The sequence below is a fragment of the Acanthaster planci genome, linkage group LG09 (assembly GCF_054643075.1).
Source record: "Acanthaster planci isolate LZ-2023a linkage group LG09, COTS_SCS, whole genome shotgun sequence".
NCBI lineage: Eukaryota > Metazoa > Echinodermata > Asteroidea > Valvatida > Acanthasteridae > Acanthaster > Acanthaster planci.
The window spans coordinates 4339583-4367287 of record NC_141785.1 but is presented as its reverse complement, the minus strand read 5'-3'; the positions used below and the strand labels follow the sequence as shown (position 1 = coordinate 4367287).

The window sequence follows — 27705 nt, the reverse complement described above, 5'->3', positions numbered from 1 at the left end:
TTAGCTTATAGAGTTTAGAGGGATAATGGGCAATTTACATATTTATCATTTTTGACTAATCAATCAGCTTTATAACCTGATATAGGGTTGGTAGAAAAAAGCTTCAGGAACTTACCAAGTAAGGCCCTGCATCTCTTATTACCACACCAGACGGATGAAGCAAGGGAAGGGTAACAGTTACCCCGTCAAGCCGCACCTCGCCTCCTCTGATGAAAGTGAACACCGAGCCCATGTACTCCAGCTGTAGCTCCTGCAGGAAGGAGACAACTTCGGAAGGCTTTCGCCTGCTGTTCTTTGAGATGAGATGGAAGGAAGGGAAAGATGTCAAGTTCTTGCAGTCCCTGACGAGTGTGTACTCGCAGGCACCCTGGTAGTCGTATAACAGGTTGTCGAAGGTGATGTAGTGAGGGTCGCCCCAAACCACGCAGACGCCGGGAGCTGAAGGGCAAGGAATGAAAAAGGACGGAGGTATAATCGGTGTTGCCATAATCACCAATATTATTCAACTCTGGACTTTGCATGTGAAAAAAACAGATGCGGTGGTAAATATTTTGCCGATACCCATTTGGCTAAGAGACATGAGAATAAATCGAGCTTAATTTTACTGATACTAAAGGTCAGGTGATTCATATTGCTGATCAATAAACCAAACAAAGGAAAGGCCCTACTTCTTGTGGTTTGGTGTTTTTAAAAACACGCGTTGGTATCGCATGTCAAGGTCTACCTCTTTGGTTGTGAGAAAAGCTTAAGAAGATAGGATTTTGGAGCAAACTATTTACATACCGCTTTCCTTCACGCGTATCTATTATAACAATGGCGCTAATTTAGTACACATGCACACAGAAAAGTAAGCAACAGTAATGTATCAAACAGAATGTCAAATTGAATCTGCGTGGCGAAGTTAACACACCTTGAACACAGCTGTCTCCTTCAGTTATGTATCCTTCTAAACAATAGCAGTCACGGACACCAGCTTTGAGAGTACACTCTGAAAACGGCTGGCACTCGTACGATTCGCAGAAAAAGGTCGCCGACACGCAGGTGCATTTCCGAGAACAACCTTCTTCAACTATTGTACTGCCGGACTAAAACAAAATGTTGTTTATGTGCATTGCGTGCCATTGATAGAAGCATTTTGCACCAAATTTCTTACAGACAAAACAAAAATCCTTTTTCTCATTTCAACATGACCTGTTGTTAATGATTCTTCAATTTTAGTATGCCAAACTTGGCTTCAGCAAAAATATGAATCATATGAAAGTGTTATAGTAAGTTTGAATGACGTTGACATTAAATTTTTTTATATAAAATTATTGTCGAATAGGTCCTCAAAGTCATTATGAGAAGGTTGGAAACCACAACATGAATATGCTCAAAGCCACTTTTGTACCTGTGTTATTTAATTTCATTGCAAGAAATTGCGAGTATCCCACGAGTGAAACACACTTTAACTCCACAATTCCAACACTTAAACATACCTGAACATACGTGCCATCAGAAAGAACACACCCACAATCTCCTGGTTCCACACATCGATTGCTACCGTCCTGTAGTAAACCATCAGGACAGCGACAGGTCTCAATGCACGACAAAGGGCAATCAGAACCTCGGCTGAAACCCGTCGAACAGGTCGGCTGGCAGGCACTGGCACAAGCGTCGTAAACCGTCCCGTCCGGGCAATTCAGCGCTGCAACAAAAAAAAAAAGTCAGTGTAATTTAAAGTACGTATGTTTTGTAATTCTTTAGGTGTGAAATAATTTTCGAAGACAGATCTCTGAAAATAGTAAGACTGAGCCTATATTTTCTTACCTTGTATGTGACTGTGCATTGCGAATGAATATTCTCAAGCCATCAATGAAGAAACTAAATTCGGTAAACTTAATACACAAAATTATCATCTGTACCCAACAACAAGACCAAACTCTTTCCGTTTGAAATCTAGACTCGATTATTTCCATCAACACATCGCGCTAAAAGCAACCAATTCGCAACTCGTCTTCAAAAATCAGTCTGGAGGAACCACTTCCTATTTAAGTATCTTTTCAGACATACCGCACCGAGGAACGTGATTTCTCCATTCCACACTTGGCCCTCCAGCCTGTCGACACGTCTGGGCGTACTCCGCGAGACTGTCACACAGGTATTCCTCATCCGGAAGTGACGCACACAGGTCATATACACATGCGTCGTAGTACGGTTGTGGGTCAACGTAGGAGAAACAAGTAGTCCACACTACAGAAAGTTGATCAGGTGTTTGTACTTAACGACAGAAAATAGATCGTGCTATGCCAAATACATGTACGTGTAGTACGGCGTACTCATATGAAATCTAGTACTTCAGAGTAACAATAATTCACCGATTATTACTGTCAAGAGTAAGCTACTTTGTCCTTCCGTGCACTAAGTTTGATATTTATGTTTCCTTTAGTTACAATACGATTTGACGGAATAAGTTTTGATATGAAAAGCACCTTTCGTACCATTTGAATCCAGAATCACGTTGCACAGCTGATTAGCATTTGCAAGTGTTTCCCCGCCCGGGCAGGGGTCTGTTGTCGGTGGTAGCGTCTGACATTGTTCTGAGTTGGCCAACCAGCTCTGTCCAAAGTCATTGACATCACTGACCTGTCACAGGAACAAAAATCTCAGTCTCATTGTGCTACGCAGAGTTTAGAATGTACCGCCTGCATTCTCAATTTGAAAAGGGATGTTAAGGCTTTTGTGGAATTAAGGTGCAGTTGCCAAGCAACGTGCCTCTGAGTTATGAGAGGTATCTCTCGTATGAATTTTTTTTCCGTCCGTTGATTTTGCTTACCACTGTTCCACTTGGCGAAGTGAAATCATTTGCAGCGTTATCGTCATACGTCCCACACATTCCACAGGTCGATCTCCCAATCCGCTGGGGAATGGTAACTTCCACGGTGTTTTTACCATCCCATCTGACAGTCATGTCAAAAGAGGTGGTGAGAACCTGTAAAAAAAAAGGAGCTGTGTATCAGTTTTTCCAAAGTCAATTTACAGATCGTCATGAAGGATTAAAGCAGCAAACTAGATTTTTTACCTTTAAAAATAGGCACAATTAACTAGCCTGTACAGCTGTAACATTTTCGATTTATTGCATATTTATCAATTTTTCATCGACCTCTTTTAACAATGATCCAAGGATTGGACACCAAATACTTACCACATACGTTCCAGCGTAGACGATTTTGACACCATCCGCTCGATCAATCGGCAAGGACATGGCGAACCCGTCTACCCTGACATCGCCTCTGGACAGCATGCTGTACACAGTCCCAGTCAGGTTCAGTGACAGCTCCTGGACGCGGGACACCTTGTCGGACGGTTTGCGTTTGGTGTTCCTGGTGACAACACTGAAGCTGGGCAGGTCTTCCAGAGGGAGCCCCTCCAGGCAACTGTCAGTGATCAGTGTGTAGTCGCAGTCGCCCTGGAAGTTGTAGCGGCTGTTGTCGAAGGTTATGTAGTGCGGGTCACCCCAGACCGTACAGGTACCGTACACTTCGCATTCAACGGAAGTTAAGAAAACACTTTTTGTTACTCAAGAAGAAATAACTAAATAATACAGGCGATTCTAAACAGTGCGCCTCCAAGAGTTTGCAATACGTTGGCCAATCAAAATGCGCGAAATCTGTCGACCCAAGGCGCGTTTGGAAAGGGTAGACAGATTTCGCGCGTTGTGATTGGCTAACGCGTTGCAAACTGGTTGAGGCGCACTATTGTGAACCGTCCTTATTAGAGATTTGGCTTTATTTACAGGGATATTCCCCTACATTGATAACCCCTTTGCACCCCTTGTATATATTTCAGTCATTGAATAACCGAGGACCAACCGAGATAACAAACAAATAAGTAGCACTTTGGGTGTTGCGGATTCAAACCCCACTTCTTCCAGAATGTCCCTTACGTTCTTAAATTACTTACAATTTTCACAGTTAGGGCCACCTCTATCTGGTTCACATGTATGGAATCTGGCCACAAGACTTTCCTGTCCTGTAGATAAGAAGACAAGTTTAATCTCATGGTATTCATGCCCCTCTAGAGGAGCCACGTCATACATCGTCACAGGGTCACGGATCACCGAGTGGTTTACCCACTGCTCGCTGCCATATATTCTCCTCTGAAGGATGACGTCATCCACAATGGTGTCATTACTATCCCATGTGATCGTGAGAGACGAAGGTCTGGCATTGTGGATGCCGATGTTAAACGGTGCCCTCATCGTAGAATCTGTAATTGAAAAAAGAAAGCCAATGCGGCAAAAAAAATCACGAAAACATTCCATGTCTGTAGGCCTAGACACAAGCTCATTGAAACATGAATACAAATCGTCAATGACAATGCATGCTGTTTTCAATAGTGGTGAGAATTCAAACTTGAGTAACATCTCTCAAGATCGCAATTACCATACAAAATTACCTAAACCTGCATTTCACAAGTGGCTTCACAGATCTAATCTGTAAGCAAGATTTTAAGCGCACAGGCTGCTGAAAAATCGACTCCACATTGACAGCAACAAAGGCCTGTTGTCTACCCATCTCATCAAATATGATATGAATGGTCAAATGCAACAACCTGTTAGTCTTTTTCATACATGTATGACCTCACCTACTGCGCAGTCTGGAGGACTACCAAATCCGTACGCACAGGTTTGCACGCTGCGCGGTTGTGTGTAGGCGACACTGTCATCCGCAGCCCGCTGCATTCCAATTCGGAACTCGTATTCTGTCTGTCTCTCCAGACCCTGCACGACGTAGAGGAGCTGGTTACCGCTTACTATCGGTTCATAGATCCATGCCTCTGAGCCCGCTGGACGGTGCTGGAGACGGAACCAGTTGACGGGGATCTCGATCGTCCAAGACACAGTGAAGGAGTTGCTCCAGAGCTGGACCACCGTCGGCTTTGGCAAATCAGCTACCATTGGTAAATTAAGAGAACCATTTCAGTTGAAACAAAACACACACGAAATAAAGTAGGCATCGGTAAAGTCACAGTCACTATGGCAGGTCATTGTGGCATACCAAAAGCAAATTCCCAACTTTTCATTATCTTTCAACAAAATCTGATATTATTGTCCTTAAACCTTAAAGGGATATGTTTCTTTCATTAAAAATAATATTCAAGGTTTTATGCAAAAATGAGTTTTATGTGACCCTGTTGGTGAAAGTTATTCCCCAGAAGAACTACCACCTACCAACACAGTCCATGGAACAGTTCTTTTTCAGAGATTAAACGTTGAAGGTATGAAATGACATTTCTGGCACAGACGCAGATCTACAACTGTCTACTGCTGATCTATACTGATTTACAGTGCACCTTGGTAGATTTTTTTCTAATTGTCAGCGACATAAGGCTAACTTACTATCTTCACACCTGTCGCCAGCCCAACCGACTGGGCAGCTGCAAGTGTAGCCATTGACCCCGTCCACACAGGTTGCAAGATTCAAGCAAGGATTACTAAAACACTCATCGAAATCTGCAGGCAAATAATCCAGCAAGATATACGGTTAATACGCACCTATACACACACTAATTTAATTGTAATAATTGTAAGAGAGAAATCAATTACAATCGCGCAAAAATAAACAAATCTGTCAACTTACTGATCTCACAGTTGTCTCCAAGAAATCCTTCTTGGCACTCACAAATATAAATATCCTTAGATATCGGAATGCATGTTCCAGCATTCTGGCATATACCAGGAGTACACGGTGTGTCCTCTGCATGAAAACACATTATGCAAATGATTTTCAGAAAGGCGATCTCAATAAATAGAAAGATTTTAGCTAACCTTAAAGCCGCACCTGAATATCAAGCACGGGCAAATAGTGAAGCACGAAGAAAGAAAACACACTTGGGAAATGTAAACAATTTGCTACAGGAATAAAGAATTCAATATACATCCTTAATTTATCATTTTTTAAACAATAAAGCAGATATTAAAAAAAATTAAATTCATCACAATTGTCCGAAATTGACGACAGTTATTGGTCTTACCGATATGGCACATATCTCCTTTCCAACCTGGTTCACACTCGCAGAGAAACCTGTTCACAAGATCGAAACATTCTCCTCCGTTCATGCAGGGCATGCTCCTACACTCGTTGATATCTGTGGATAAATACAGGTGTAACAGTTCCACCCTCAGTTCCACAAGGTTCTTGGATGTACGAACATTATAAAGGGATTGAATTCTTTGATTGTAGTTTGGCATTTTACAAATTGAAATAATGGGAACCAGGAGGTAATACTAAAGGAAGTTTAAGATTTGTGTCGTTTGTGGGTCATTTTTTGCAATCATTTAAAGTTCATTTTTAAGGTTTGATCAATTTAAATAGAAAGCTTGCCACGTTCGTATGTTTTTGCTCTTAGCAGACTAGCTGCGATATGGAATCTGTTCGACAAAAACATTAAACATGTTAAAACTTTACCATTTGGTTTCTGAGAATGTTTTAGCTCATAAAAGTGAACCACAGACAGGTGTTTGTTCACTGAAATTTCAGATACTTTTAAAGGCGTCACGTTTCTCAATTTAGTGATAATAGTGCTAACTTACCATCTTCACAGTTTGGTCCAGTATAACCCCCTACACACAAACAGGTGTAATTAGCCACCCCATCAACACACGAGCTCCCTTGAGTGCAAGGGTTTGATGCACACTCATCGATTTCTTTAATGAAGGAAATAAAAATAAATCATTAGATCAATAATTAAGCCCTTCAAATCAGATCAGCTTTCATGGCAGCGTTCTGGTTAATTTTTTACAAAGAGCGCACCTTCTCCGACACCCAATACTCTCCAGATGTGTCTACTGAATTCGATAGGGAAGTGTGTATACCAGTTCTGATTTTTCTCATTGGAAAGCAGTCAATTACCAATTTCACAGTTGACACCCTCGTATCCAGGGTCACAGACGCAGGTGTACATGTTCTCCCCGTCAATGCATTTGCCATTTACTGAGCAGGGGTTGCTGAAGCATTCATCAATCTTGTCGCAGAGTGGACCTTTCCATCCGCCAAAGCAGTCACACTTAAACATATTGATTTCGTTGATGCACGTTCCGTTGACGCATGGGTCGCTGGCACACTCGTTGATATCTGAAACACAAACATAAGGTGCATTGTACGTGGAAATGTTTCATTGAGAAACTGTGCAAGGACAGCTGGGTTACACAAGTATAGTCTTTGATGCCAGCAAACAAGAGTGTAGGCCATCGTTTTTCCCACATTTGCCGTGTGTTCTAAGACATTGCTGCTGTGACACAAGCCGCTCTGTACTAACCTTGGCATTGCAGCCCATTTCCCGTAAAGCCTTCGAAGCAGACACATCTGCTCTCGCCACTCACGACTCCGCAGAAGGCGTTTTCGTCGCACGCAACAACCGTACAATTGACGACACCGCCGGGCAGACATTCACAACTCTCACTGCACTGCGCGTTTAACTGCACGCTCCCAACCTGCAGGATTACATAAGCTTAAGCTGAGCTGGAGTAAAATAATGCCACCGACACTTCAGCGAAGTCAGAGAAAGATCAGCGTAAAATTATTATCTCATGCTAGGAAGAGAAAGGCTCTGCTGTTCCCCTGAAGACGGCGCATCGTAGAAATTAATGACTGAATATATCACTGACTATGCTAACTGCGCAATTACACCAAACTGAAAGTTAAAACGGTGGTGTTTCACTTTGCTCAAAAAGAAAAGCATTATTTCCTTCTTTTACCCCAACAATGTACTACTGTCCTGTGAAATAAACACCGGAGCTTACCACAGAAGACAGATGCGAACACGAAGAATAGGAAAAAACACCTTTTGCCTCTTCCCTTTACGGCTACGTTTGCGCCAAAATGTCAGTTGTTTGCCAAAGCTGTTCCTCAGAAGCACATCGTGATGAATCAGGTTTACCTGAGCAAGATACTTACTGCATAATAGAATCCATCTCGTACACAGCCACACGTGTCAGTTGGAACACAGCTCGTTCCCTCCAGAACGAACCCTGGATCACACGCGCATCCCTCCACGCACCTGTCGCTACAAGCCTTGCTTTCCTGTCGAAAATCAAGGCAGGTGGACGGGCAGGCCGACGTGCATATTCCATAGGTGCTGTTGCTCGGGCAAGTCAAAGCTGTCATCAAACAAAAAGTTTCAACATTCGGAAGATAAACGAAGTGAGATGTTTAACCCAAAGTAACACAATTTTTCAGTGAAAGAGTTGAACGTACCCTAAAAAACTAATGTTAAAATTCACCCATTGCTCGTAACAAATAAAACAAGTTTTTGATTCACTCTAATTGTTATTTTTCACCAATAAATCAGATAGCAATATCTTAATTGCTATAGCAGTAAGGCCAAACCGGTTGCACGCAAATACAAGAATCTTCTTGCACATATTCCCTCAATCGACAACTCCATTGTAAAGACATGAAATGCACTTATTATACTCACGACAATATGTCTCATTTCTCCAAGCTGGTACGTCAACGTAGTGATACTTGCAAGCTTGGGTATAGGCAGCAAGAAGATCGCATATGACCAGGCCAACAGATTCAGGATAGGCACACACGTCATAGATGCACGCACGGTAGAAAGGTTCTGGGTCAAGTTTGTCATGACATTCCGAAAACGGACCTAGATATTTAAAAATCGTAACAATTGATGCACTGATTGGGCCATTAAGTATTTATTGAACAAAAACAAAAAACAAAGCTAACCTATGTATCGAAAACACCTAATCGTTCCTGACCCCTTTGCCCCATTTTCATGCTGAGTTTTTGTAAGGCCTATACCAAAAAAGCTGCAAATAGAGGGCAAACACATATAAGGCAAGCGTCGCTACCACTTTAATTTGCTTGGAACATTCTGATGAGATAGAACAATAATAATACTAAAATACACGTACTGCGGCATTTCCAGCTCCAATATTTGTTCCTGCCATACCTAAACCCGCCGAATAGGTTTTTTCTATGCAACACAAGTATGTTAAGGACTTCAGATAATTTTGGAATTTAGTATGACCTTCGCTGTCTCTTATTATTTGGCAGTTGCTCCTTCCCAGGTCCACAGTGCTTCCATCCGTCCCCTGAAGGCACGGCTCAACCTCGTCACTTTGGAGGATGCAGTTAGGGTCGTTCCCAACCACCCAGCTGTTACCAAAGGCAGCTTCGTTGGAAAGCTAAGGCGGAAAAAGCACATATATACAAGTTACGAGCATAATATTGGCAAACTGCGTCACAGCTGCATTTATACTTTCACTACCTCAAAATATAAACGGTTTAAGTAATATCTGAAACAGCTCGAGGGGAAGTTAGTCAACTTACAAATATCCCGTCCGGTGTCCTGAATTCATCTTGTTTAGAGCCATCACCGTTGTAGTTACCGCACAGGCCACAAGTTTGGTTTTTGAAGTCTGCTGTCACACGAACCTCAACTCTGCTGTCTCCATCCCAGCGGACGTACAAACCAAAATCAGTCACAAGTTGCTGGATTGGGTAATGAATTTAGCATCGTGAAAATATCTTATGTTTGATGAAAGTAGCATATTCAGAAAGAAATCAAACTGATCATAGATGTACCTGTATTTTCTTACCACATATATTCCGCTGAACGATACTTTAATGCCTCTTGTCTCTGCAGGAGGTACAATACGGACCTGATTGAGCATCACTCCTCGATTTTGCCCGAAGGAAAATGTCTGATGATAAAAATACATAACTCAGACATTAAACCTAGAGTGACAAAGAGATCTTAGTATTTTTATCTACTGTAAGTCGAAAGTCTAGAATTCTAAAGTTGGCGCCTTTCAACATCTGTTCACAGACTGGCCATAAACAAATCAGTTCGATTAATGTTGAAGTTCACATGGGAACATATATTTACTTCTCGGAAACCTTACCAAATTTCCAACAATGACTGTGACTCTGTACGTGTATGTCACTGAGGCTACCGCTGACCGACGTCTGTTTTCAACTTCTATGGAGAATCGGCTGTCTGCACTTTCCCTGCAGTCTCTCGCGAAAGTGTATCGACATGTGCCTTGGAAATCATGCCAAAGGTTGTCGAAGGTCTTGTAGTGAGGGTCACCCGAGGCATAGCAGATACCGTATTCTACACATCAATGGAAACATTGTTAGGCTTACCTAGCGCTACTGAATATAAGATATTTATAAGTATAACTTTTTTTAACTTGTCATTAATAAATGAGGCTTTGCAGATAAATTTTACGGTGATGATAATCTATTCGACGTAGATAGCACCCTTTGAACCAAAGTAATCTCCCACGGACGTCACTCTACAAATTAAAAAGAAAATTAAATAACCTTTCGAAGCTGATCTTTTCCTACAAGAAAAGATAACCAAAAACCTCCCGACAAGGGAAACAAAATAGTGCCATCCAGGGTACGAACCTCAGACATCCGTTGATGGAACCATTTTCCGCATTCGCTGTGCCACACTGGTACACGTGTTCGGGGCAGGAATGACGTTTTCAATGTGTTGGTTATTTCGTTTTGACAGGAATATGTTATGTAAGTGGAAACATGTTTAAGTATACCGGCTAAGGGAAAAGTTTTATCTTTACATCCTTACCTGTTTCGCACTGGTTGCCCATGAATGAGCCCGTACAAGTACAGGTGTAGTAGTCGATAAAATTAGTACAGGTGCCACTGTTCTGGCATGGGTTACTGAGGCAAGGGTTGATTTCTGTTCAAACAAACGAAAACCGAGTTGTTCAAGGTCTAATTAATGGAATTAGACGTCTACGCAAATGCTAACAACACTTCGAATGATAAGCTGCTGCATCAACCTTTTTATCAAGTACTTCTATTCGGAGATCAACGCATTTCACTAATAGTTTTGTAATATTTCACTTTAAGAATACTGTCTTTTTAAAAAAAAAGTGATATATGTTCTTAAGTTCCATTTCTACTTCAGAACAGTTCTTACGTACCATATAATGAAACTGAGTGCTAATAATCAATAGTCTTAACTTACCATCTTGGCAGTGCTTCCCCATAAATCCATAGGCGCAGGTACAATTATAAAAGTTGCCATCGCTGAAGCAGGTGGCGCCGTTCTGACAAGGCTCTTGAAAGCAAGGGTTGGTGTCTATCATGAAAAGGAAAGGCCAGTCAGGACGAAAGAAAGCATGTCAAACAAATTGGAAATTGATTTAATTCTCATTAAGTCTACGTTGAAATAAAAAATGCTACACCTTTTTCAAAAGACACGAAGGCAAAATATGTCACACATTATATTGTTGTAAATGAATCTTTTTATCCATTGTTTCACGGTACCATTTTATTTAGTCACAGAAGTCAAGTTAGGTCATTCATTAATGCACACACGTGCTTGCTTTCATGGCAGACAATATAAGAGAAAAATTGAAAATTCTCATAAATAAAAATAGAAAAATACAAAAACAGGGATTATTTGATAATGGAACCAAATCCTAACTCAGTTCTTGTCAACTTACTGATCTCGCAAAAGGTACCGTTGTAACCCACGGCACAGAGACATTCATAAACCTCGTCGTAGGCTATACACGTGGCGCCGTTCAGGCAAGGATTGCTAGCGCAACCAACGTACTCGTCACAGTTATACCCTGTCCAGCCCACATCACAGTTACAGGCGTACAGGTTGACCCCATTCACGCATTCCCCGTTCACGCAAGGACTGCTTAGGCACTCATTAATATCTTGATAAAAAAATCCATAAGAATATCTTGTTCAACATGTGGTGTTTAATCATAGTACATACATTATTGATTCGTTGAAACTGGCACAGCCCTTCAGGTTTGTGTGTCTTGGGAATATCTTATTTCAAAAAAGTCTTTGCCAGGTTTTGAATCTTAATTTAAGCAAACATGCCTTCCTACTGAATTTTATCACTTGTAAGAAATTGGGGAAAAGTGAAAAAGTATTGCCCGGAAATAAGAAAGGTGACGATCGAGCGAAATTACAAATTCTGTAATGCCAGTTTAAAACAGGCATCACTGGGCGTATTAATTTAGTTTGAATATAAAGCTTGAAATCAAGTTCAAAATTCAGTGTTCTTAGGGAGCATCTTAAAATCCAGTACTCTTAGATATCACGGTTTAAGATGGAAGTCACACACTCATAAATCAATAAAACTCTAACTCTGACAAACCTTGGCAAGTCTTGCCATCTCCAGTGTAGCCGGCTCGGCAGTGGCACCCATGCAGTCCCTCCTCGTTAATCCCGCAGTACGCATTGCTGTCGCACTCTAAGTCTGCTGAAGTTACCACGTCGTTTCCTACACAAATGCGTTCGGTAAAGCACCCTGGCGTATAGATTGTCTCTCCAGCCTGCAAACCAAAAAGTGGAACAAAGTACTAATTTAAAGGTGCGAATAAATGTTCAGCTTCTTTTGATAAGTTGGGCCGACTTTTAATCCAAATCTGTGTCATTAAATTATGTATTGAATGGTATTGAGACGCGTTGTCTCCATATCAAATATATAGCCATACAACTCTAAAGGGATTCTGTATGTTATTTAACTAAATCTTTGAGCTGGGGCTAACATTATTCATATGTTTTCTCTTAATATTTCTTCACTGGATTAACAAATAGAAAAATTCGGGATTGTCATCTCTTTTCAGGACAGTCCTGAATATTAGAAAAGAGCAAAATAATTATTCTGATGAATGTGAAAGCATGAGACATGTTTGAAATTGACCATTCAGTTATTCCTTACAATGTTGGCGATGCTGTGTTATGTAAAAAGTCGTACCGAGTAGTAGAAGCCATCCACTACACAACCGCACTGAGAGGGAGAAACGCACGAAGTCCCGTCCAAGACAAGATTTCCCGTGCATTCGCAGGATTCAGTGCATTTACGGTCGCAGGTGTCTGTAGTCCCCTGTAAAACATCGACACATGTGGACGGACATGCACTGGTACACCATCTGTAGGCTGTCTCAACTGGGCACGTGATATCTGCAGAATGACACATGTTGATTTAAAAGGTAAGCTACTGTTGCGTAGTGTATACCTTTCGACACTCGCCCTAAAATCCAACAATGTACATAATGTGCATATGATAATGGCATTTCAGTGCCACTTTCAAATCAGTGCTTCGGTAATAATATTGACAATCTCAAGTAACTGAACAAAGATACAAATATGATGATCATAAATTATACGTACGATACATTGTTCCGTGTATCTCACCTTTACTGGTACATATAGGCAAAAAATATTGGCATTATTCTCCCTTGGAATTCGGAAAGGAACTTAAGCGTTAAATCAATCCCGCATCATTATAGTTTATAGTATTTTGTACATGTCAATTAATTGATGACATCTGAATTTATCGTTGTGATAGTACCGGGAGATATCATACACGTAGGCCTCTTTCATTCATCGAAACGTTCATCGCTTCTCACAACATCTCCACGGCTGTCCACATACCGCAAAAAGATTCATTTCTCCAGTAAGGCAGGACCACCTCCCGATCAGAGCAAGACTGGGCGTAGAACTCGATCAGGTGACAAGTCGTGGAATTCAGATCTGTTGAGGGGACGATGCAGCCATCCAACACGCAAGCGTTGTAATACGGCAGCGGATCCAACCGGCCGTGGCACTTAGCGAAAGGACCTGTAGGTAAGATGGGACACAACAGGACTATGCAATCGGGCAATGAAGAAATCAATCTCAAACCAGCCTTAAATACGCTGGTTTAATTCTTGTCTAACCTTTGTTTAGGGGACAGGCAAAACTGTAGCATGATATAAGAATTATTGATGTATTTTGCCTTTGTGCGTAATTCTCAGAGGAATTTGGTGTTTTAACCCCCGTCCTTTATTCTCTATCTAATGTTTCAATCTTTCACTTACTACCAAATGGTAGAAATGATTACACTCAAAGCCATTCAGATTATTTAAATCAAACACCTCCTGGGTTGCTGATGATTGCACAAGCCGTCTCTGCCTCAACAAAAGACTGTGAGTTCATATCGCAAGGGTTGGTGAGCTGCAGTTGTGTCTGGCAGGAAGCGTCCACGATCCAGCTATTGCCAAACTCCTGAGTGTCATTAACCTAGGTTACAAGTAACAACACCTTAGGGCAAAGTTCGACAACAAGACTTTTTAATTTAAATAAACAATTTTGATTTCAGATAAGTAAGTATACTTTGAAAGGAAAGAATATATGATGCATACTGTATGCCTTAATACGCTTTTTAAGGGGAGATTTCCAAGTTACCGATAGCTTTCAAAGAGTGTTGGCTCTCTTCTTGTACCGGGGTTCTCTCGTCACCTAGTGCCTGAACAGGGCCCTGGGAAGGGCTGATGGCCTTGCACATATTTTAGTGAAGGAAATACGCGCTAACAACAAGCAGAGCATTGTGGGTACATTTTTGGCCTGGCGCTCGAGCTTGCTCAATGTGCCTGTTATCAATTCGATTTTTTTTCTTCCTCATCGTTGAAAATACTCTCACTACACTTTATTAATTCATCCAAACTTGATCAAGATAACCAATGATTTGAAAAACACTGCCAAAAGACACGTGATTAACGATACTTAGTGAGAAGACGAATAACTGTAATTGTTCCAAGGCCATGTTTTTATCATATAACCCGGCACTTGGACCTGAGGCTTAAGCATTGCCATTGGCTAACCATAAACTTGAAATTATACTTTGCTTACGGGAAGTGATAACCTTGCGGTCAGAGGTCTTGCACAAAGGAGCCAATCACAGTGCTAAGCCATCAGCCCTTCCCAGCCCCCTGTTCGGGCGTTGGGCGACGAGCGAAGTAGCGATCGTGATTCACAATAGCGCGACCCAGGAGTTTGCAAAGCGTTGACCTATCACAATGCGTGAAATCTTTCGACCCTTTCCAAACGCGCATTATGTCGACAAATTTCGCGCACCTTAATTGGCTAACGCGTTGCAACTCTTGGAGGCGCCCTAGTATGAAACATCCATATTGTATGTGCTGTTTTGGTTCCTTTGATATCATACCTGCAGACCGCTTGGGGTTTGGAAGTCGTTGGTAGTGTTTCGGTCAAAGTTACCACACAGGCCACACACGCTGCCCATGTACAGGTATGTTGGCAACCGTACCTCCACCGTCCGCTCACCGTCCCATTTCACATAAAATATCGTCATTCTATCATCAGATATCACGTTGACGTCTATTTCCTGCAAAGCAATACCACACAATGACAACAACATGATGACCATATTCATATTCCAATCCACCCCTCACTATAGATGTCAATTCCACCGTACGTATCTTTTGAATAATCATTCAAACATCGAGCATTTAAACATCCAACCGAAAATTCAAACCCTTCACCAAAATCTGCCTCTAATGTGTACATCAAGGATGACACACTTTTCATACATCTGATTAGTACTGAAAAGGAAAGAAAAATAAGAAGAATGTATGCGTGAGACATGAGACGTTTTAAATCACATGCTGCTGGGTTACACGGACAACTTGTAAAAACCTTGTAATCTTTGCGTAATCCAAGGTTTTAATAGTAATAGATAATAGGTATTTTAATTAATAGACAGTAGTGCTCAAATTATAACAGCATCCAGAGATTTGATTCGCTTGTCAGTCATGTACCTACAATAGTTCAAAAAGGGAAGCTTCTCACCACAAACAAGCCACTCTTCCGAATCCACAGCCCTTCCTGTGGCTGTGAGGGTAAAGTGACTCGTCGTCCTTCCACAAAAACAACACCCTCCTGTCTCAAGCTGATGTCCTGGAATAGCAAAGTAGAAATACGCCACTCTTTAATTTCAAGCTTTGCGAACTCACGTTACCGTCCTGGAACTTCGCGAACTCACAAATTCTCAGAAGTTCACCACTAATCTGCAATGGAAACTGACAAAACAGTTTGCATTCTCTGATATGTCAAAACTGAAAACAATAGTGTAAGGCGGTTTTCCAGTTCTTGCAAAATCTCTAATTTGAAGATTTCACTTGGTTATATTGTTCAAAACCTTCTCCTCAAAAACGTCTAACTTCTTACCGATCCAAGGACCTGTACGTGCACCTCATATGTGAAGGAACCGGTTGCATTTCCTGTCTTTCCAGCGTTTGTGACATCGACTTGAAACACTGGGTTCTCCTGGACGCATTCCTTCACCAGCACATACTCACACTCGCCCTGGAAGTTGTGCCAAAGGCCGTCGAACGTCAAGTAGTGTGGGTCGCCCGTGGCGTAGCAAATTCCGGAATCTTTCAAAGAAGAAAGTCGCATTCTCGTAAGTATCCATTCCAAAACGCTTATTGGTAATGCTTCAACAGACAACGACCACTTTTGTAAAGAAAACACTCGCTTATCAACACGACTTTTTTGATGTTCAGCAGTTACAAATCATGACTAATACTACACTTTCACCTAACGTTTGATACTAGACTTAAAGCCAGTACAGTGGTCTATTTCAATGGCCAACCAAAAGAACACGGGACACCTGCTCTCAAACAAAAGAAGGAATTCTCCATACGAAATCGATCGTGCTCGTTTGACGACAACAACTGTGACGTGCACAGCTAGGCTGGAGGCGAAGCTTTATTACAATTGCGCATTTTGTTTAAAATCTCGACAACTAATTTTATGGGCTGGTGCACTGAGGTTAACTGGTTGCTGAGTTACAGCTGTAGGCTGAGCCTTCCATAGGACTATGGAAGAGCACTTGCAAGAAAAATGACAAATCAGTAGTCAAGAACTAGAATATAAAACAGGAAATTGAACAATTTTTAAAACTATACCTTCTTCGCACCGATCACCGAAATAGTTTGCTGCACAGGTGCAAGTGTAGAATGTGTAAAAGTTATTACACGAACCACCATTCAGGCAAGGACTACCCGCGCATGCGTCCTTTTCTAGAAAAAAATAACAGAACATGAAAATAACATACTTATGTTTTTCCAGTTCCACCAGTTTGTTTCAATTAACTGTGGTAATTACCCTCAAGAAAACAGATACATTTGTGAATTAAAGTCCAACAGAAAAATATCAATTTTTTTCTTAGTTCCTGTATCAACAGATTTCGTCTTTTGTCAATGTCATTGTCATTGTACAGTGAACCGTACCTTGACTGCAGTCTGACCCTTCCCAGCGTAAAGGACATGTGCAGTTGTAGGCGTTCTGCAGATCGTCGCAGGTGCCACCGTTCTGGCATGGGTTACTGGCACACTCGTCCACGTCTGGGGAGAAAAGAGGAATCATTGGCCATTCAAACTACCCCTTTGGAGATTTGAGTTATATTCTTCGACATTATTTCCAGTTCAGAAATGAAAAGGAGCAAATGCTCACGCGAAAAAACTAATACAAATTACATTGATCAGTTAATAATACTTTTCTGCATGAATAATTGATAATAGGGCTCACCTATCGTGCAATTGACGCCTGTCCATCCTGGGTAACAAGAGCAATTGTAGCCGTTCAGAAGATCGTTACATTCGCCATTGATGCAGGGGAAATCCAGGATGATGCACTCATTGATATCTAAAAGAGAGAAATGGAAACTTTGGTCAGGATGAGTGAAAGGGGGAACGAGCAGTCATCAAATTATCTAAAACAGCAATAAGCCTAGATGTCTAATAAAAGGGAAGTTTTAAGAGATCGTTGTGCAATAGTTAGCAGCGACAAGAAGTATACTCTTTTAACTTAGGTTTATTCAGACAAGGCAATGTTATCTGCGGTTTGGTTTGAGAGGGTTACTCGAAAAGAAAATAAAAACAACAGGAGGAAAGTAGTATGAAGAAAAATACAGATAATGGAAATTTAGTTTACTCTCCAAAGGGCCCAGGTAAGTACTGGTCTTGTCTCAGATTGTATGCCATTTTGTTTGTATCTCTCAGTGTGTAGGTGCTAGTGTTGGGTTAAATCACAGTTCTTGATCTCATTCAAATCTTACCTAATTCGCAAAAATCCCCTGCCCAACCGGGCTCGCAGGTACACGTGAAGAACTCGGTGTCTGTTCCGAATTTGTTTGAACACGTGCCGTGCTGGCAAGGATTGCTAAGGCAGGGCCCGGTTTCTGCGTCAACAGATATGTGAATAGACCTTGAGGTTTTACAGAATAATAGTAAAAATTCAAAGATATCTATAATGGTGGCAAAAAAGGAAATTGCAAATTTGAGGAAAACAAGACCAATAGACAAGTAATGTCATACCTTCATCGCAGTTGGTACCGTTGAACCCAGGCGCACATACGCATAAGTATTGAGCAACTCTGTCCACGCACGTAGCCCCGTTCAGGCAAGGGTTGGAACTGCACTCATTCGTGGCTGGAGCAGAAATCGGGTGTTTGATGAATACTTTTTGATGAATACTTTCATCTTGTTTGTTAGAAATATATATGTATTAAAAAATTCCAAACAAGTTAAAAATGGAAACAATAATATAACTTTGGCGAGGTTAATTAAGCCTCACAAAAAGCTCTTGATCAGTAACTAGTTTTCTTCAAAACATAACACCAGAAAATGTTGATCAAACTGTTATGATGCGTTTGTCGAGCATGTTTTAATATATTTAGCTTACGCATGTCGCAGAACATTCCTTCGTAGCCTTCGAAACACAGACACGTAGCATTTAACGTGGAATTCGAGCTTTCCACGCACACACCGAACGCACACTGGAGCTCCTCGCACGTCAGAATGGCACCTTTTAGCAAAAACAAAGATAAGAATATATGGGAGACTGATCCGGGAGGGGAGGGGTCAAGCCCTGCTGGCACTAAAAAGAGGAGTAAATAAATTGAATAACAATTATAGTAATAAGAAAGTGGACATCTTGCAGGGGTTTTTATTTGTACTTTAGTAACAAGGTAATACATTACCCAAGAAATCTGAGGGGCCTGACCGCCACCCCGGAATGATTCTTTGATCCACCCCTTCTTATACAGGGGAATTTAACGTGCGGAAAGTAATTTATCTTTCGGTTTCATGAAGAGTAAAATTTGGGGGTTTGAAGAAGTCATGTGTAATAAATCATAATGTTGCCCAGCCTTTAGAAGAATATGGAATACTTAATGAAGAGTTATCCTTTTCCTGCTTTAAACACTGATCCTTTCCGACGTGAGGAATTTAAGTGTATCCGACCAAAGCTTCAACATTTCATTACATTTAATCGAATTTTAAGGGATAGATCTTTAGGTACACAGCTAAGGAGCTTAGACATTTTCCCTTAACAACAATATTTACATAATGGGTATTCACCACAGTGCGGGAACGTAGCTTTGTCAAGAAAGAAACTGTTGTGTTTTGTGATTATCTTTTCTCCCAACCATGCCCTTATTGAAACAAGGTATGAGTAAGACAGATATTGAACAAATCCGGAAATCAGTCAAAAAGAAAAAAAAAATCCATCAGCAATTTTCCTCAGAAATGGACCCCTGTTTTGTAAAAGGATAAGGTTTGATCATTGCGATTCGATGCTTTCTACATTGAAAGTTAACTTACGACCTGAAACGTTGAGAAAATAGCCCAAATTAGCACAGGGAGGGCTTAGCATAACCCCCAGAAAGAGAACGTGGTGTTCTCTTGAAATGGCATGTGTAAATTCATGCACGAACACTGACGACAACATGGCACATATTTAGATAAGACGACAACATTTTTCTTGCCCTACAGAATTCTGCATATCATGCACCACCGAAATGCATACTGCACAGCCGATACTTGGGTACCACGTGTCAATGCATGTAGCTTACAACATTTTGCAAGGCTGAATGTAAGAAATATTATGGGGGAAGGGGATTTCTCCTTGTTGGGCTTACAGGAAAACAGTTTATATGTACATTAAATGACAACAGTTACAAGCCCTAACAGATAAAACGAGTTATTCAGTCTCATGCTACCTTTCTGTCACTCTTCGTTGAGGCATTTCGATTTAATGCACTAATCAAACAGTGGAGGAAAAGCTTATACGGCACAATGACCTCGCCAGAAGGGAATGGCAAGGATAAACATTTCTCAGCAAACATTTCATCGGTCCGCCCTTTCAGTAATTGGGATTTTGAAAGGTCTGGAAAGAAATAGCGAGTAAATAGAATTATGCAATGCTGTTAAAATGAAGGGGGTCGATTGACAAGCGTGCGATCGCGTGACTTAAGCTCCGTAGGCGACAGTTGTGACTAAAATTCGCTCCGCCATGTCGTGTAACAAATACCTATACCCGCCCAGAATGGTTTACTTGAACTAAATGTCAGCCTGGCTGTTTTTGAAAAAATAACTCAGTCACACAAACTCAGTTGGCTACCCACTTAACAGTGTGATCCACAAAGCTGATGTAACAACCTCCATATGCGTGTGTTGTCATTACACAACTGTCTTGGGAGACGCCATGTACTTTCTTATGGGAAAATGAATCTTGAGTTTTAATGCCTCGTAGAAAAATATCGATCTCTCATCTCTCATGGGAAGAAGTTTGTACTAATTTTGAAATCTTTTAGCCTATAATACAATAACAACTAAAGAATTTGGTACAAATTTTTCTTGCGATCATGCCGCTAACAAATCGGGACATATTTTATTCTTACATAACTCTCTCATTTAATAAAGATGTCTTAATTAAAGAACCGGAACATAAGACTTGTGCAAACAAAATGTCGTCAATTTAAAAAGGTAGAGGTAGTGGTGGGGGTCTTCACAAATGAAGATCGTATACGAAGGATACACTAGGCCTATACCTCAGTTTGCCAACTGCAGTCAAGTACAGTTCATTTGAAGTTTGATAAGGCAATATTTGAACACAAGTTGTGTGGTGGCCCGATAGAGCCGGAAACATGTTTCAAAGTTTTAGCTGAGTAACAAACTAAGAAAAATCGTCTTTAAGAAAAACCTTCCTTGCTCAGTTCAGTCTTTTTGAATTGCGCAATAAAGGATGTTTATCACGAATAAAAAAGTCAACTTTTACTCACCGGCATCCTGACATTTAACTGACCATGCCAGCCCCCAGGCAAGAAAGAGAAAGCAGCCGAACTTGGCCGAAGTTATCATGGTGGTCTCTTGGTAACTCCCCTTAATCGTATCCAGAGTCCTAGATTTTATATCACAGATCCATTTTCTCTGTCTCAGACCCACCCACGAAAGAACTTACAACCTCACGCAACTTGTTCCGGTGAAGTAGGCGCGAGAGTGTGAGTTTGTCTACCGGACTGTCCACCTTAAGTTCCAAGCGGACTATCGGCGCCACTAAAGCCGGCCAAATCTCCAAGCTCCACTAAGTAAACTTACCGGCTGCGCAACTTATAGACTGTCAACAGCGATAGAAGACCGCCTGTTTAGAAAACAAACATTTTAGACCTTCTTTTTTCCATATTATTGTCTAAGCTAACCGCCGAAACTTTCTCTGTCATGGAAATACGCTATATATTTATCTGTTACAAATAGTGACGAATTCTCTATTTTTTGTTAAAATAAGTTCTAGAAATTGAGTAATTTTCTTTGATAATCTGAGCACAGTGAGCCAGATAACAGAACATTCAATACATGTGTAGCCTACCGTCCTCACACATGCATTCTTCAGCTTGACGCGCGTGTGCATTTAGCACGACACCCTATCAAAGGCATGTAACGCACGCGTACCACATGTCTATGAGTGTTGCGCCAGTGCAGTAATGGCTTCTAATTCTGGTTGTCAAATTTTACAATAGCGAAACTCTTTTCTCCCACTCTCTTCCCTTACGTTTACATGTTCTCCAAAGAGCCGATCCACTGGGCAAAATTTTCGGGGCAGGGAGGCAAAATTCGTGTTTTTTTTTTGGTGGGGGAGCCGAAATTTTTAGACAATTTTCCAATGTAACCCTTTATGGCCTTTTAAAGGGGTGAAGCTACTTTCTGGTGCTTTTTGCAGCTTTAGGAATAAAAGGAAAGCGTAAATACTAAAAATTTCTCTCAAAAACTTTCTTTCTCGCTCAAAAAATGGAGGATTTTGTACGATTTTGTACGTTGTCCTCCCTTCGGATTTACCCTTGTTATCTCCTAATCAGTAAATTAATTACCAAACGTTGGTAATGCATAGGATGAACTAACGGATGGGGCTGTAAATTTCATTAATACGTTATGAAAGAGATTAAGTAGTAAGTCGACTGGCGAGTGCTCAAACTCCGGGTTGTCCGAATTGCTTCCTGGCTGCTAACCGCAACAGCCACTTGTCATGAACCACATCACTAGTGTGACACATTCCAAGTCAGAGCGCTTCTGTTCCAGGCCTATCTATTCGCAGCCAAGGAGTTGGAAACTTAGCACATTTGTCGATCGGTTCTCGGTTGTCCAGTGCTTTCATGTACTCTTCAAGAAGATCATTCCCTGCTTATAATCTCCACCAATAGAAATACCTGGAATTACCACTGATGTTGTTTGTTTTGGATCAAAGTTTGTAAATAAGTATAGGAATGCCAGATTCTGTTGTTTACATGCATCTCGCGCAACTATGCAGACTACAGGATGTTTGAATTTGAAGGCGTTGTCTGTAAAGATTTCTTAATATTATTAGTCCAGCTTTATTATTGGGAAACCGTCAGGAGACCTGAAAGTACATGTGGAACTTATTGCACTATGTCGACGATAAGAGACATGTAAAAGCATGTACCGGCAAAAGTTGAAATTTCGTCATCCATTAACATAGACAATTCTTAAATAACAAGAAGTTAAAAAAGAAGCAGTGGAAATAATATCCGGTACAACAGTAGCCTTTATCATCATTTTTTATTTTTCTGTTTGGGGACTTTGACTCATGAGGAGGTCGATTGCAGCGGAACCCAAAGTTCTACTGTCAGAATCGTCCACATATATATCATGACGACTGGTCCTTTCTGAAACAGTGTGGTCAGTTCTTTCCAAAATCAACAACCTTCTATCTCCAACTAGGCGGGCAAATCTACTTAACATGACAAAAGAGAAGTATCACCCAAAAGGGAACTGTGACTTCAGACAATAGGCCTATGCATTCGGATTATAGAGCCTCAAATTTCATAAAAATCGAAGAGTAGGCCCTACAGAAGTTTGGATCAGCGTTCGAAAATCCCGATTGTGGAAAATCGAAGCATAGCTTATTCATGACAAGCTTGCTATATGCTTGCCTGCCTGCCACGGGAACGATCCCACCCTTAACCGATGTGATATTAGGAATCAGGATTTCACGGAGTCGAATTTTCGTAGGCCGCCTGTACTCCGTCGCTATGCACGGAGTTGAGGATAGTCTGATACCTCGACGTCTAAAGTTATCTTGCAAGATACTGTGTGCTGCAGCCCAGCCTAATGTGTACAGGGCAAGCGCGGAAATTCGTTCGCGCTGTGCGGCATGTGTGCTTTGTGCCAGCGTTCCGTGTGTATACTACAGAACAGTAGTAAGTAGTGTCACTATAACATTAACAAGGGAGACCTACATTTGTAACTTTTGCATTCACCTTGGTAAATGACTGCAACATCATGCTCAATATCTGTAGGATTAATGTTATGAAAAGAGGGCAGGGGTTTAAGTTTTGAGGAACTTGTTCTAGGAGGAAGGAAAACACATTGTCCCATGGCAGCCATGGCAGCATGGATTCAAATTTGCATGGCTGGTTTATCATGTTTATCAGTAAGAAGGTCATATTTTCTTACAGTTTGCAATATATAATATGAAATTTCAAAAATATAGGGTCAGCGCAGTATAGAGAGCATTGTTTTCGGGGGGACTGACCAGTTTTACAATGTTAAAATGACAAAACTGGGGATCCCCATACAGGGTGAGTGCGGGAATTTTTAACCAGGAGGAAAATTCGACCAACTGCATTCAAAAACTAAACAGCTGGTTGAATTTCGTGCTTTTCTTATGTGGTCGAATACCCCGACCTTTACCCTACATGTACATAATGACTACAAATCCCTGTCTGATTTCTTAAGCAGAATACTGATTTTGGCCTTCAGAAAACTTAAAAGCTAACATAATGAAGGTTGGCAGCTCTCAATCTGTGACAGCGTTTCTGTCTGCATTTTGACCAGGCAGCGGTAAGACCTGTTTTCTAGGTAACTGGCTCGTCAGACACCAGAAGCATGTCCCAGAGGATGTCAGCGCATGTCAGCTGGTGGGATGCTCCTGCAAGCAGTACAAGTGAGTCTATTCAAAACTGAACACGGAAAGAAGCCTGTCATACAAATTGTTACCGGTACGTCATTTGTATCCCAATTGGAAAAGAGGACTATAATAGCTTATAGAAAAGGGATTTTTGTATTTGACCCTCTTACCCAGTGGGCACGAGACGTCGATATGACGTCTTAAAGACGTCCAATATTGACGTCTTATTAATGTCTTTTTTGAGTCGTATATACAAAGCCAAAAGACGTCAGCATCCTGACAAGTAAACGACGTCAGTGGTCTGACTAGAAAGACATCAGCGTTATGACGAGTAAAAGAGGTCAACATCGCGACTAATAAAAGACGTCAACATTGAGACTAATAAAAGATGTCAACATTGCGACTAATAAAAGACGTCATCATATTGAGCAGTAAAAGACATCTGCATTGGACGAGTCATGTTTTTTTTTTACTTTTTATGATAAAAAGAAGTTCACATGCCTTAACACGCTGCCTGGCTATAAAATAGATTTTGACTAAAGCGACTGTTTACAACTAAACATAATTTTTTTTATTTAACTCTCATTCTTCATATTATAATAACCTGTTAGCACACTTTGCTGAAAACGATGGTCTACACAAATATTATGTACCAATAATATTTCTGGTAAATTCAATGGCTTTGGACGGACCATTACAATTGCACCCAGCATGATCAATGTGACGATGAAACAAGGTATACTTGTGTTTACACTTACTGGTTAAAAGCAGTTAAAAGGTTTACTTTTACGGACGAGGCAAGAATGGGAAACATTAATCACACAGTACATGTAGTATAAGCCATGTAACTGAATTTGGCAGAACAAAACATTTTCAACCAGGCAAGACTTAGTAAAATACGTTTTAGATGTACATGTAATGGCATTTATAAGAGGTAGAAAAACAACATCAGTTAATGAAAATATGTATGCTTGTACTAATAAGACAATTCAAATCGAGTTGGCTTAGAATTAAAAAAAAATGGAAACATGGCACATTTTTTTGAGAAAATTTTGTCTCATGCAGTGGTTTGTCAAAGTTTTTAGAAAACAGACCATCCTGGAACAGGATGATCTAGTCAATTACAATTTAAATTACTGTACGTGTTTTAATGCCGCAAAATATTTTACCCGTGCCCCCCCCTAAAAAATGATCAGACGTGTAATTTTGTTATTGCCGTACTTTAAAAAGCCTTCATTGCTTCAACCTGAGGAAAAAAAAAACGAGGAAACAATGTACATATTTTACTTGAACAACAAAACGTTTAAAGTTTTCAAATAAGACCCAATACAAAAATAGGCTTTATGCTCATTAGTTAAATATCACCGAAATATATGAAACTGCCAGGAAACAGGCCTCTGATGCACTAGACTGGTCGCACAGTTATGCGGTGGGCATGCCTGCTGAATTACTCAGGGCTCTTGGTTTGTCTCTCGTAGGAATACTAAGCTTGAGGTTCTTCGCGATTTGTTGTCTTACTGCAGACACTGTTGCACCGTGTGATGCAACACTTTCTGCAAATGTTAGACAAATAAGACAATTTATTTTTGTAAAAACTATAAGGACTTTGGTGGCAGTAAATAAACTGGTCCTCCACCATTGTTTACACCACGTCTGAGCTTAAGTGCGCATGTTCATCGTGATTGAGAATGAAAAAGAATTTTTCTGCCACCAACTGTCTCTAACATGTCTAAATCGAGTGGCCAATATTGTACATTGCAACACATACATGAACTGCCGTTACATTTTCACAATTTAGTCTCACCAATACAATGGTATAACGTTTAATCTTAAAAGGGTAAATTAGATTTATTGACACTGATAGTTTTTGACATATTTGATGACGCTGAAGTATGGGCACTGTGGCTAGCCCAGATGCTGCTTACTGCACTCCGACTGTGAGTCTACATACATGTACGACTATGAATAAACACTGTCTGTAGTCCAACCATGGAGGTAGGAAACAACCGCGGCCAACCCAGTTGACTGTTGAGGATTAAAATTATTGCGTTTAAGCCTGACCTCTGCTTCACCAACAATGCCCATACGTAGCAGAACTATATTTTATAAGCACTTACCTTTTAAGGAAGGGCCTAATCTGTCTCATTCTTCTTTTAACGGACAAGCTGCTTGCAGCAATACTACATGTACAGTAGTACTCGAGCTCTCTTAATTCAAAGCACGGACGAAATTATGAAGTAGTCTGGTTCCCTGACCTGAAGATCTTTATTCCATTGGAAATACGTGTATACGCCGAAGTCAATAGACCTAACCGTATTTGTGGAAGCCTGTTTTGACTTTTGGACATGACCTCAGTCTTTGCCATGGCTGGTTCCAGTCGGCATGCTCAGAGTCTCCTCGAAAGGCCGGAACCAGCTAATACTAAGCCAGAGCCACTATAGTAGCACAGTGCGCACGCTTTAAGCCATTCGTTGCTTGCGAGCATGCAGGCAATGAAAGAAAATAGCCTTATCATGTAGGGGTATTTTAATGTCATGTTATTTTAAATCAGAGGAGGGCGTTAAGGGTCAGTTCCACTGCAAATAATCATAAATCACAAGCATGTGTACCAAACCACACTTGCAATTCGTCTTGTGTTAAAATTTCCCTGTAAAATGGACATTCGCACTATTGCTATCTCATACATCCCTCTTGACGAATAGATGAGGCAAACAGAACAGTCACCTGCGTCCGCAGGCGGGATTTCGCAAAACATTGTATGCCATTGTTCTGGCGGGACTTGACCTTCCGTGGTAAAACGGAGTGAGAACCGGCAAAACCGAGACAAACTAACCGAGACAAACAAACTGCTGTATGTTGACGATTTGATGACTGTAAAATGACGTGGTAAAGAGGTCGTGTGTTTCATGTATTGCTTGTTGAAGAAAACAATTCAAATAGAGAAATAAAAAGATGTCGTTTTCTCCTTTCACTGTATGTGTGGTACTGATGATTTGATAACGACTGCCAAACGACGTCTTAAAGACGTCATGTTTTTTTGTGGTCATGGTTGCTGAAGCAATGTTTCTAACCGAAGATAAAAGACGTCTTTAAGACGTTGTTTCTTTGTCACGACCACTTTACGACACACGACCACATAACGACCACAAAAAGACGTCTTTCACGCGTCGTGTGCCCGCTGGGTACAGCTGAGGGGAAAAAATGAGTTCTTCATGAATCCTCCTGAAGAACTTGGCAATCCCTTCGAAAATCTTTGAAAATCAATCTCTTTGAAACTTGGCGGGCATGTGAAGACTTATGCTCTGAGTGTATATATGAAGTTTCAATTCAATCTGACAGAAGGTTTTGTGGTTATGGTCATTCACCGTTTACACTTTCAGGTGTGGGACAGCACAGACATCTAGGAGTTTCACAAAAATACGTGTAGCAACCACACCGCGGCCGGTGAAAACAATTGCAACGAGTGCGCGCGTACGCACAGATCAAAGAAAAGATTGTAACCCGATCCTCGGACTGGCTGGTGCATGCATATGTTGCCAAGGTCGCTGTTTTCACTGGCGCAGTACCTGTCATTTTACGAGAGTCCTGGATGTCCGCGCTGCCCCATAGCTGCCCACCTGTTTAGGAAAAACGGGTACTCATAGTTCAT

General features: G+C 41.0%; 2 protein-coding genes across 5 annotated transcripts in view; one reads left to right on the top strand and one right to left on the bottom strand.

Annotated features, from left to right (window-relative positions):
• Positions 1-21146, bottom strand: part of LOC110989042 (IgGFc-binding protein-like) — a 68470-nt gene extending 47324 nt beyond the window's left edge. Inside the window, exons 1-38 of the mRNA XM_087140766.1 lie at positions 20917-21146; positions 18537-18659; positions 18170-18283; positions 17911-18033; positions 17382-17498; positions 17084-17197; positions 16760-16873; positions 16017-16225; positions 15639-15746; positions 14995-15174; positions 13925-14069; positions 13443-13628; positions 12763-12968; positions 12160-12337; positions 11486-11707; positions 11005-11118; positions 10600-10713; positions 9908-10119; positions 9602-9706; positions 9333-9494; positions 9031-9187; positions 8461-8643; positions 7938-8140; positions 7300-7474; positions 6894-7115; positions 6575-6688; positions 6016-6129; positions 5622-5738; positions 5381-5494; positions 4627-4932; positions 3943-4248; positions 3185-3519; positions 2816-2971; positions 2481-2625; positions 2053-2232; positions 1479-1687; positions 911-1085; positions 116-438 (exon numbers count right to left, since the gene is read on the bottom strand). Coding sequence (XP_086996892.1) covers positions 116-438; positions 911-1085; positions 1479-1687; positions 2053-2232; positions 2481-2625; positions 2816-2971; positions 3185-3519; positions 3943-4248; positions 4627-4932; positions 5381-5494; positions 5622-5738; positions 6016-6129; positions 6575-6688; positions 6894-7115; positions 7300-7474; positions 7938-8140; positions 8461-8643; positions 9031-9187; positions 9333-9494; positions 9602-9706; positions 9908-10119; positions 10600-10713; positions 11005-11118; positions 11486-11707; positions 12160-12337; positions 12763-12968; positions 13443-13628; positions 13925-14069; positions 14995-15174; positions 15639-15746; positions 16017-16225; positions 16760-16873; positions 17084-17197; positions 17382-17498; positions 17911-18033; positions 18170-18283; positions 18537-18659; positions 20917-20995 — 6459 coding nt within the window. The 5' untranslated portion in view covers positions 20996-21146. The remainder of the gene's footprint in view (positions 1-115; positions 439-910; positions 1086-1478; positions 1688-2052; positions 2233-2480; positions 2626-2815; positions 2972-3184; positions 3520-3942; positions 4249-4626; positions 4933-5380; positions 5495-5621; positions 5739-6015; positions 6130-6574; positions 6689-6893; positions 7116-7299; positions 7475-7937; positions 8141-8460; positions 8644-9030; positions 9188-9332; positions 9495-9601; positions 9707-9907; positions 10120-10599; positions 10714-11004; positions 11119-11485; positions 11708-12159; positions 12338-12762; positions 12969-13442; positions 13629-13924; positions 14070-14994; positions 15175-15638; positions 15747-16016; positions 16226-16759; positions 16874-17083; positions 17198-17381; positions 17499-17910; positions 18034-18169; positions 18284-18536; positions 18660-20916) is intronic.
• The window catches only part of LOC110989053 (uncharacterized), a 68362-nt gene continuing 56774 nt past the window's right edge, over positions 16118-27705 (top strand). The window contains exons 1-2 of one of the 4 annotated variants that reach the window (XR_015426311.1): positions 22760-23346; positions 23984-24092. The gene's annotated coding sequence lies outside the window, so the exon portion shown is untranslated. Of the gene's footprint in view, positions 16252-22759; positions 23347-23983; positions 24148-27705 lie in introns of those variants that run through there. The other 3 variants (XM_087140767.1, XM_087140768.1, XM_087140769.1) reach the window with 3 other exon arrangements.